General features: G+C 37.8%; 1 protein-coding gene across 3 annotated transcripts in view; it reads left to right on the top strand.

Annotated features, from left to right (window-relative positions):
• LOC121871802 (YEATS domain-containing protein 2-like) overlaps positions 1-12,293 on the top strand; it is a 124,782-nt gene that overhangs the window by 97,293 nt on the left and 15,196 nt on the right. For 2 of the 3 annotated variants that reach the window (XM_042374301.1, XM_042374300.1), the window contains exon 11: positions 5,567-5,733. In XM_042374301.1, the coding sequence (XP_042230235.1) occupies positions 5,567-5,733 (167 nt within the window). Of the gene's footprint in view, positions 1-3,125; positions 3,251-5,566; positions 5,734-12,293 lie in introns of those variants that run through there. The other variant, XR_006089949.1, reaches the window with a different exon arrangement.

Here is a 12,293-nt window from a genome sequence, read left to right as displayed (position 1 = left end):
CACTCCCAGTAAACACTACTACTTGCACTGTCACTATGTTGAAATGAACTGTAGTTTGAGCTTTTCCCCATCTAGTTATTATATGTCTTATTTGTGTCACTTATGTTACTTGTATATTATTTGTAATTCGTAACCCATTCCCCAAATATGTAACTGTATATTTTCAGCCTTCTGGCTGCCAAGCTCTTTCAATAAACCGTTAATTATTATTATTATTATTATTATTATTATTAAATCCAGGTCGTAAGTCGAAATGGTTAAGTCAAAAATGCTGAAATAATACATAGAAAATCTAAAATTGGTGTCTCTTTTTCTTCCCAGCACCACAAAACTCTTTTTTAAGCTTGTCAGCCATTTTAAAGTGAATTTCAAACGAAAATTTTGTCAGTACACCGCAATCACTGACGTTGGTACTTGAAAATACGTAATTTGACAAAATTTTGGTACGACTGAGGCAGGTCGTAAGTGCGGGTGGTCGTAGGTCGTAAGTCGGGGAGGAGCTGTGCTTAATAATTATTTGCTATAAATAATTCATTTAGAATACTTTATTTGCATTATTTTTCATAAAAAGTGCTTGGCAACACTCACCAGTCAGTCTGCCTGTCTGTTTTTGTGTTTGGTAGAGCAAGTAATGCATAAAATAATAATAATTCCACAAATAAATACATTTATAACATAATCATAGCATTTTTTACAGTAATACTACCCTAAAATACAACTACTCTACTTTTAGCAATATTACTTTTATACAACATGATAAAATAGACAAACAATGAAAATGAAACAAACAAAAGTAGGTAATTATGTTCAGGAAGCTTCCCAGTGACCAAGCGTGTGATGTGACAGACAAATAGTCACACTGGAACCGGATAACCCGCCCTTGGCATTTAAACAGTGGTGGGAATAGGCAGATGTACTGGAACGTCACCTGGGGCAAGCTGGTTTGACATTCTGGAACGTCACCTGGGGCCTAAAGGTTAATGCTTTGTTCTTTTAATGGATCCACTTCAGAAAATATGTTCATTGTGTGCTCCATATAATATCCACAGACCTCTCACCTTTTTCATATCGTTTCAACACATCTAGTTTCTCGGCTAAGCTTGTACACTTTTTTTTTTAGCTTTTGAACCAGCACTACCATCACTTGCTCTCTTGCTCATGTTGAATAGGGGTGCAAAAATGCTGTAAGAAACCTGAGAAGGTTTTTCTCCTCTCTCTGTTCAAATTCGTGAAAACAAAAGGCATTCAAAGCTAAGGCTGTTTATACTAGTGATGCTGGCGTCACCACTCACAAGCCTCGCAGCCTCCTTGTGCAAGGCATATATTTTTTTTTTTTTCATGTTTTATGTACAGTATACAGTTTTACCCCGCCTAACGCGGTTTCACTTAACGCGTTTTCGCATATACGCGGTGCCTTGCCAAAGCTGAACTTTCACTTAACGCGGATTTTTTCCACATATACGCGGTGAGTGTCCGAGACGCTATTTTTAGATTTGCCCCACCCGCCACCCTGCCTGACTGCCTGTTTTAGCTCATAAAATTCATACAAATTACCAGGCCAGAATATAATTTACATTGCTGGAATTCTTATAATTTGGTGATCATTTTGAATATAAACATCATATATTTTGCTTTAAACTTACAATTTTTAGATAAAAATTTTTCTCTAGGTAACTATGGTATCTTTTGTGCAAAATATATGACATTTATATTCAAAATATTCCTGGTCTTACAAGGAATCCAGCAATGTCAATTATATTATCCTAACTTTAGTTTGAGGTATTATTTATTAAAATTTAGTGGTTATCCCACACATCTCCTTGGGACGGTTGGTGGGGGGTGGGGGGGAGGGAGGGACCAACCGACCATCTGTTACCCTGTGAAGAATTATTATTTTTTTTTATTAACTGAAGATATTTGTTTTAGCTCATAAAATTCATACAAATTACCCGGTCAGAATATAATTTACATTGCTGGAATTCTTATAATTTGGTGATCATTTTGAATATAAACATCATATATTTTGCTTTAAACTTACAATTTTTAGATAAAAATTTTTCTCTAGGTAACTATGTTATCTTTTGTGCAAAATATATGACATTTATATTCAAAATATTCCTGGTCTTACAAGGAATCCAGCAATGTCAATTATATTTTCCTAACTTTAGTTTGAGGTTATCCCACACATCTCCTTGGGACGGTTGGTGGGGGGTGGGGGGGGGAGGGAGGGACCGACCGACCATCTGTTAGCCGGCTGTGTAGTGTGAGAGGGGGAGGGAGTTGAGTCCATTATTTGAATGGACATTAACTTGGCGACTGTATTTCTCTATTTCTCTTAAGTATTAATTGTGTGCATGTACCATCATAAAATTAAGATGTTATTTTTACTACAACATAGGTATGTGCCTTCAAAAAGTGGAGTTTGGGGGTCGGGCCGGTTTCTATTGGAATTAATCCCATATGTTCTGTTGTTCATTTAACGCGGATTTCACTTAACGCGGGACCCTCTGGGTTCAATTGACCGCGTTAAGTGGGGTACAACTGTAATACATAACAGGTTTTAGTTATTATCTATATGAAAATGTAATTTTATTTTATTTTTTATTCTATTTTCGTCATAAACACGAAGAAAATAATGGTGTAAATTGAATTGGGTCCTAAATTAACCAGGGTCTTAAATATGAATCGTCTTTAGTAGAACCGTCATTATCAGAGGCGTTTGTGTATTATTATTAATTAATTAATTTGTTTATTTATTTATTTATTTTATTATTATTATTATTATTATTACTGTACAGGTGTACCCCAAAAACCTATGTCCCGTTAACTACCAGTTTGCATAAATGCCGATTACGTATAGGGCAAGTACCCCGCAAGTTTCATTGATACCCCGGAGATCCAACGTTTAGGATAGGGACGGCAGAGCTGTTTTGAATTTAGCGGGTGGTGGCTTGGTGTGAATTCTTGCCACCAGAGGGCTCTGCACACCCCTGATTCATTCCTGCCATCTTTGCTCTTGTTTACACTTACCATGTGTCTCTGACTTTGTGTTTTTTCGTTATTTCCGACTTAGTGTGTTAATTATGCTTAAACACCCCAGTGATAGTTCCTCTTGTGTTGGGCAGCTTGATGGGATGTGATAAGGCATTATAAGTCATAATAATGCTTAATAAGAGTGGTGATGGACCAACAAAGAATGGTAGAGACTTGAACTTGTTACCCTAGACCATCTTTACCATCCTCAACACAGGTAAATAAGTCTAAATTTATGCTTTACATTGCTTGTTTAAGGCTTATTATGCTTGCTTTATATGTCTGCTTTATTTTCTTGCCTGACAGTGTGCACAATAAAGATATATCAAGGGTAGATGGGAGATTTTAGAAGGTAGCTGGTCCTTAACCCCTTAAATTTGTTATGTTCATATTGGATTACGTAATTGCTTCTATAACAGTTCATTCACAATCCAACGACTTTTCCAGGTCTCTATATGCGTGGGTTATTGGGGTATACCTTTATTCTGTACATTCACATGCAATCGTTTATACAGAATGTGAAAAAATTTAAAAATTTTTAAGAATATCATCAGGTAAAAAACAAAGGGAATAAACATTTCTTACATGCACGAGAGTTAACTCACATATCGCAGGATTAGGAGAAGGGATATCAGCCACTCTAGTCTCCCATGTCCCACGTGTAGTGAAAATATTGCCAACAGTCAATGCATTTTTTTTTTTTTTTTTTAATTGTATAATTTTTGTTTATTCCTTTCATTTACTGGTACAGTAATATTTCCATTAGCTGGAATCCCTCAAACCCAGAACTCTCCGATAGCTGGAATTGAAATTTTCTCAGAAAATTTTTCCCAAAGTTGTAATTTTCTGGAAAATTCCGGCTTTGGGAACAATTTCCCAAGTGGCACATTTTCTGAAAAATTCCAAGAAAGTTTTCCCATTACCTGGAAAATTCCAGGGATAAGGGAGTGTTTTCTGGGTTTGGGAGATGAAAATCAGGCGCATTTTCCCAAAATTCCAAGACAATTTTTCTGGCACCTGTACCTGTTACCCGAAATCTCTTATTCCCGGAAGTGCTCTGCACTAATTGTTCCATCTTACGAAGATATCAATGTACTACAGTAAGTCCTCGCTTAACGTCGGGGTTACGTTCCTAAAAATGCGACGTTAATGTATTCGAAACAACGTTAAGCGGATCAATTTTCCCCATAAGTAATATATAAAGTACGGGAGTTACGTTCCTGAGCCTCCCTTTACCCCATGAAATACATTACATATACAGAAAATCATTGCCATTTCTATAGAAAATAATGCATACATATACAACTACCCTGTACTAAGTTTGTATTGGTACTCACCGATGGGCAGAGGTGGTAGAGCGAGTGTGTGGTGGGTACTGAAGCAGAGGAGGCGGATGATGGGAGGGGATGAGTATGGCAGGAGTGGAGGAAGAGGGTGGGAGCGGAGAAGGGCGGGAGAGGAGAGTGGTGAGTCACTGAGACTTTGCGCCAAGGCGAGAGAGCATAGTGTGGCCAGATGAGAGCAGGTGATGCACCATAAAATGTAGTCTGTGACGACGCAAAACAACGTAGTATCGGATCACCGGGACATTAAAAGAATTTTTGGTCTCTAAAGTCTAGCAACGTAGTACTGAAACAACGTTAAGCGGGACGACTTAAAGAGCGGACTTACTGTACTGTATACACGTGACCCTGGTCCCTATTAGCCTTGGATAATGAGGAGTGTATATAAAAAAATATGTGGTGCAAGTGGCTGGCTGGGAATGCCCCCCTCCCCACTCCAGTTACATTAATTCTTATGAGGAAAATTGCACTGATTTTTGCAAATTCGTCATTCGTCGTGACATTTAGGAATGTATCCTTTGCGATAACCTTGGTATTCATGTATTCCTGTACTGTCATTCTACTTAATCTTATGTGATATCTGATTTGTATTATGTTAACATTGGGAAAAGAGATAAACATGTATAGTACTGTAATGTGGTTTCAGGAGATGAGTACAGTATGTAATGGAAATGGTGTCTGACAACTGCCCTCAGTTCTCCAGGCATACCTTGGGGTGGTATCACCCCAACCAATCTGCCTGTGTCCCTTCTCTAATGCAGAATTTTTGTAGTTCCATGGATAGGGTTATGCCTCATAGGTTAAAAAATATATACAGTATATATCTTCCCAAGTTTTCCATGGATGCATTGTCTTTTTTTTTTTTTTTTTTGCTTATGTTCAACATTCACAGTAATATAAATTAGATATATGCATTGCACACAGTAATATAAATTAGATATATACATTGCATAGTACAGGTAGTACCATTTCTTTGGTATGTAGTATTTGGCAATTCCATAAAGATGGTATGTGAGGAAAACAAAGAGAAAAAACTTTCTTGATTTTTTCTTCACTTGCTGTTATCTAGAATATAAACTATGACGCAGTGAATGTTTCTTATAGGCATTAATCATTTAAGCCCCTCAGTACATAAAGCAATCTCAATAATGTTTGTGTCATTTAAATTTTAATAAATTTGTATATTTCAGTTTCTCCTCAGAAATGTCCACTGGAATTTGTGCCTTGGGAAGACTCAGAAATGGTTAGTGGGTGTGAATGGGTTGGGCAGCATACCTCACAGCTCAGGCTCAATCTCTCAACTGAAGAAGTTCTCACAGGCTACACTGCTGATGTTGCTCGGGCTACTTCATGGAGGGTGAGGATTGTTGCTATTTCGTACAATATTAATAATGTGGTAATAGGTGAATAGAGAATTTAAATTTGAGATTAGAGTGATCACAATCAATGTTTTGTGGCCATTTTCCATGCTTGCATAGGTTAGTTTCTCTCATCAGGTTCTTAACTATGATATAATTTCTTATAACTTTTCCTCATGTCATTCTTGGCTTATCCCTGCCTAACCTCTCCTCATGTCATTCTTGGCCTATCCCTGCCTAACCTCCCCTCCACATTTACGCTAGTGCACCTCTTGACCCAATTGGTCTCCTCTATTCTCTCCGCATGCCCAAACCATCTCAGTTTACCTCCATGCAAAACCTTGCAAATACATACTGTCATATCCTTTTGTTGTCGGTGCTTAGAACAGTTACCTATTTTTCAGTGTAAAAATGCAATCCACCTCATCATTCTCATTTCAGTTCATTGAAGCCTGCATATATCATCCTCTTTAACCCTTAAACAGTGGCTAATGATTCCAAACTCCACCCCCATATTCGCAAAAAATTGAATGCAAAGAACAAGAAACATCCACTTATCTTGGCCACTGTCCCTACAGCAAACATCCCTGTCCCCACAGCAAACATCCACACATGTTTCGCCACTATACAACCTCATTTTTTTGCACCAGTTGCATACATCTTTCTTTTCATGCTAAGGGAGGGTCCCCTTGCCATGAATAAAAACAGTAATTCCCTAAACTTCCTTTAGCCTCTTCTGACTCCTGCAGCTTAGCAGGCTTCAGCACCTCTTCCAGCACTGATTACTATAATCATATCACCCAGGTAGCAGAACTCAGTGACACTATTATTTGTCAAATATTGGGTATGGTCACTGTGACCCATACCTTAGAACTATTTTCCACACAATTATTGATATATTGATATTGAAACAGTTTATTTACCAGAAGAACACAGGTACAGTCAATGAAAATCACAATATTAACATGGCTGAGCCAGTTGAGAGCCTGAGCTCTCTTGTAGGCACCTGATATAGAAAGTACATTTATCTCAAGGAAGTATTATGCAACATTTAGTATCATTTGGAATAATACATATAGCATGGTGGTAATAAGAACATGTCAGTGTTACCACGATTATCACTGAAGTTGATTTTTTTCATTTATTTGATTTTTTTAGTTGTTTTACATTTATGTTATAAGTATATGTGTTGGGCTCAGAAACCAAAAGGTGACCACAACGTGTTGTGGTTGTTTGAAAAATAACCAGAAGCAAGATTTTGCTATAGGTTGGGTTAGGTTAGTTTGGATTGGGTTAGGTTAGGTCAGTTTGGATTGGGTTAGGTTAGGTCAGTTTGGATTGGGTTAGGTTAGGTTAGTTTGGATTGGGTTAGGTTAGTTTAGTTTGGATTGGGTTAGGTTAGGGTAAAATCCAAATGCAAAATTTAGCTTTCTGGTTATTTTGAAAACAACCACAAAGTGTTGTGGTCGCTTTTCGGTTTCTGAGCCCAACATATACATACTTTACAGTGGAATTGATAAACATAAATATGGTAAGGGAGGGAAGTAGTACAACATGGGTTGTATTAAGGCTGAACAAGAGGACAGAGCTGTCAGTATTATGTGTATAGTGCATTTTTTCCCAGCTGAGAAAAGATGCCCAGCTCCCTCCTCAAGAGTTACAGCTGATTGGCTGTTGCAAATCTGTCCGATTTCATCCTGAAGTAATGATGTATTTCTAAATGAGTTTATTCATAATCATTGGGATGACAGTTTCTGACGAGAAAGATATTAAGCTAAATTATATAAAGATGCATACATTCATTCTTTCAAACATGAGCACAGAGGAAGTTTATCAGAAATTTTATACAGTACAAGTACATGAATTAACTGTTAAGCGCTGGTAACAAATTCATGCTTTCGGAGGATGCATTGAATATACGGGGGGGTGGGGGGGGATACATGTATTTTTACCTACAATGAGGCATACTAAGACAAATTGCGTATCATTAAAACTGCATTATGCAAAAACTAATATTTTTAAAGGTTCAGAATCACTGAAATATGAAGTTGTTCACAGTTATATTTTCCACCTCTACTGACGGTTGTTCGCTCGAGCGGCCGAGTCGTCCACCAATTTTCATGGGCCGTGTAATATTTCAATGTGATTATGATGGGTGAAAATACGTACAGTACTGGGTGTATATTAAATGCGTCCTCCGAAAGCGTGAATTTCTTAACAGTGTTTAACAGTTAATTCATGTACAGTAATACCCCGCTTTACTCGGTCAATTGAACCCATGGAGGCCCGCGTAAAGCGGGAAACGCATAAATGGAACAACAGAACATATGGGATTAATTGAAATACAGACTGGGTTGACCCCCAAACTCCACTTTTTCAGACACAATACCTACATTGTAGTAAAAATAACATCTTAATTTTATGATGGTATGCACACACAATTAATAATTCAGAGAATATCAATAATATTAGGTTTTTTAACACTTACATTAGTAGAAAAGATGGCTGGGCACACGGGGATGGAGGGTTGGTTCCGAGGCAGAGGGCAGATTATTGGCCCTCACCTGTATCACTTGTATCAATTGTATCACTATCCACCACAGAGGCTTGCAGGGCCTCTTTGTCAAACCCCTCAAAGTCCATATAAGTCCATATCCTCACTATCACTGACTTGGGCCGGCTGTGGTGGGTGAAGAACTCGGTAATGTTTTGATGACTGGGCGACCTTGTGCGCACCCAGCCCGCACCGCTTATATGAGTAGATGAACCGCATAAAGTGGGAATTCTGGTTCTGGCGGGGTACCGCGTAAATGTAGAAACGTGTAAACGAGAGCCGCGTAAAGCGGAGTATTACTGTATAAGATTTCTGATAAACTTCCTCCGTGCTCCTGTTTGAAATAATGAATGTACAGTGGTCCCTCGGTTAACGAGCACAATTCATTCCAGAAGGTTGCTCGTTAACCGAAAAATTTGTTAACCGAAACCATTGTTTCAATGGGTTTTGGGATAATTGGTTCCAGCTCACCGAAAATTACATACAAACTTAAAACAAATGCAGTAAAGTACGCTTTCTTTGAGGTGTGCATGTAGAAGGCTCCTGGTTGTTGATGATGATGATGGGAATTAGAATGGGGGTGGAGGAAAAGGGAGAAGAGAAGTCATCCTATGCCGCCATTTCACCCATAAAATTTTAGTTCACTTGGTGTAATTCAAGATTATTTTTTTTAAATCAACACTGCACTGCGCTATATATTATCAATATGTAAAATATATTTCAAAATGACCAATAATTTGACTGGAAACACAGAAAAAAGGCATTTATGTTGAAGAGTCTCAAACAAGATGTTCCTTCCCCTGAACTGGTAAACAAACTGACGCCAAGCTTGATGTGTTGAGTGGCTGTTTGGCCCGCAAAAACCTAGTTTCCTGTACCGTATATACCTGTGTGTAGTTCGAGTTATCAAAACACGCATTATAGCAGAACTCACTGTACGTCATTTCAGCAAAAATATTACATTTCCATATTCTCAGAAATAAATAGTAGTTTTGCTGAAACGTAATGTATTTCAATGTAAATTAGGATAAACTACATGAAAACAAAAGACTTTACCTAACCTTCCGATGTTCAAGATATGTTACTCGTTTTTTTAATAGTTTTCGGTTAAAATACTGTAATATTAGTTATTTTCTATTCATACTGTGTTTGATGGGGGATCAGTGGTAGAAGCGGTACCGTTCTTGCCTTGCAAGCGAGATGTCACGGGTTCGATTCCCGGGCCGGTGGAAGTTGTTTGGACATACTTCCTAGCCCCCATTAGTCCCTGTTCACCTAGCAGTAAAGTAGGTACCTGGTGTAAATCGAAAGTTGCGAATTCGTATTCAGGGAAAGTTGTTGGAGCTTCCAATAACTTGATGACATAAACCACTGACTCTTCAGGCTTCTACGCCCTTGACTCTTCATGCTTCTATGTTTCACCTTACACAAGGATGTAGGGGAGTGCCTAATAAAAAAAAAAAAAAAACTGTGCTTGATATAATACAATCACGGAGATGTAATATTTTTGCTGAAATGACGTACGTTTTACAGTGGAAAGTGGGATAAAATCGTGACGAAAGCAATGACTTTCGCTTTCTTTCGTTCAAAAGATGTTACCGTAATCGCTTTTCGAATGGTTTTCATTTAAGAAACTGTTGTATATTACAATAATATTCCCTCCTAATTGACTTGAATAAATACTTGAATGGAAATATACAATATTTTTTTTTCAGTGTAAAGTGTTGTAATAATAAATGGTAAACAATTTGCCTTCGGCACTCGGTGTTTCAGGCACGGCGAGCCTCAGCTTATAGGACGTAGAGTGTTTTTACTGAAGGTTTTGTTTTTCCAATACCCTCAAAAACTTTGGTCGACCTATAAACAAGGAATATCATAAATTAACGATTTTTTGGTCAAAAAATCAGGGTTGACTTATAAACGGGGGGGGTTATAGACGAGTATATACGGTACTTCAATTATGTTCAATAATTGTTAAAATGACTAAAAAATTTAATACGGTATAAAACTTTTAAAATTATTGAATAGTACAACCTTCTTGATTTTTACTAAAATGGTAAGGAATTTATGCCCTAAAATTGATTACTGTATTGGCGGACTAATACTACAGCTGGTGGTCAGCCAAATGCAGGCGAAAACATGTTGGGAAAAATTTGTAAGGAATTCGTTAACCGAGGGTTTGCTCGTTAACCGAAGTGAAGAATCTTATGGAAGGTAATTCGTTAACTGAAATTTCGTTAACCGAGGCGCCCATTAACCGAGGGATCACTGTATGTATCTTTATATAATTTAACTAAATATCTTTCTCGTCAGAACGGTCATCCCAATGATTATGAATAAACTCATTTAGAAATACACCATTACTTCAGGACGAAATTGGACAGTTTTGCAACAGCCAATCAGCTGAGAAAAAACGCACTATAGTTAGCAAATATATTTATTGCAATCGTAATTTCTATCTATATATGATAATTTCTGATAAAACGGTTTTGGTGGTACAATAAAAGCAGGAATATAAAGTAGGCATTCCCAAAAATATTAATACCTGTACTTAGACAATTGATATTTTTTAAGAGATGATTCAAAGGAAGGGAGCGTAGTCTTTGCTCGTCTGGGTGGGGGGTAAGTTGTTACACACCTTCACACTGATATTTTATGGAGGTCTGGGACTGAGAGGAGCACATGGGGGGGGGGGGGTCTTAGTAGCTCTGGGTGCCTTAAGTTGCATCTCTGATAATTCCAGAACTGGAAATAATTATTGTCCAGCAAGTGATTGACATATTTGTAAACAAATAGGGCACAGCAGCAGGTGTTAATATCCTCGAATTTTAACATTTTCAATTTAGCAAAATGTTCGTTTGTGTGATCAGTTTTTTCAAGTGCCGGTACCGCACAACTCTCTTTTGTGCGGTAACCAGGGATTGTGTTTTTTGAAGATCCATAGGCCCCCATAGTGTGTGTGACAGTGTATCAGGTGTTGGTAAACAAGATCATAATACTGTAGATTTCCTTCATTGCTGTAAGAGTTTATTGACTTTACTGTGAATGGCTTGTATGTGGTTTCTCCAGCTAAGTTTCTCATCAACAATAACCCCAAAGAATTTAGTATTTTGTTTGCATTTGAGGACTGTATTACCAAGGTACAGGGGGTTCAAATCTGGGGGTAGGTTTTTCTTTCTGTGAAAAAACATGTAGTGGGTTTTTTCAAGGTTTAAGGTCAGTTTATTACATATTACCCAGGTCCTGACTTTAGTCAATTCAGTTTTCATAGTTATCACCAAAGAATGGAGGTCTGAGTTGCTGGCATAGAGATTACTATCATCTGCAAATAGTTGTATTTTATTAGTCTGCTGGAGTCGACTGTATCGTTTATGTACAGCAAAAACAGTACAGGACCGAAAATGGAGCCTTGAGGTCACGCCATACAAAATTGGTGAAGAGTCAGATTGATGATTATTATAGCAGACATACTGCTTCCTGTTAGACAGATATGAGGCAAACCAATTGTGGGATGAGCCCCTAACGCCGTAATGTTCTAGCTTTGACAGGAGGATGGTATGGTCGACAGTATCAAAAGCATTAGAGAGGTCCAGGAATATACTGACTGTTAGTCAAAGGAGTTTGAGATGTCATTAGTAAAGGATATCAGAGCACTCAGTTTACCTTCTAGCTCTAAATCCAAACTGAGATTTTATAAGGATGTTATCACCACTGCATAAGGAATTTAGTCTACTACATGCTAGCTTCTCCAGTATCTTACTTAAGGGTGGGAGGACTGAAATGAGATGGAAATTCTTGAAAAGAGCTTTGCCCCCAGATTTTTTATATGCTGGGTGAACTTTAGCAATTTTCAGTTTACCTGGAAAGACACCACTAGTGAAGGAGGAGTTACAATTGTGTAGGAGAACAGGTAATAATAGGTGGGCTGCATCTTAGGACATTTTTATGGTGGCCAATAATTCATCTGCTGTGACAGGGGGATAAGAACAGCTCATTTTCTTGGCT

Source organism: Homarus americanus, unplaced genomic scaffold (genome assembly GCF_018991925.1).
Source record: "Homarus americanus isolate GMGI-L3 unplaced genomic scaffold, GMGI_Hamer_2.0 scaffold39675, whole genome shotgun sequence".
In the NCBI taxonomy this organism is placed as follows: Eukaryota; Metazoa; Arthropoda; class Malacostraca; order Decapoda; family Nephropidae; genus Homarus; species Homarus americanus.
The sequence above is the reverse complement of the archived record's forward strand: the minus strand, read 5'-3'. Positions and strand labels throughout refer to the sequence as shown.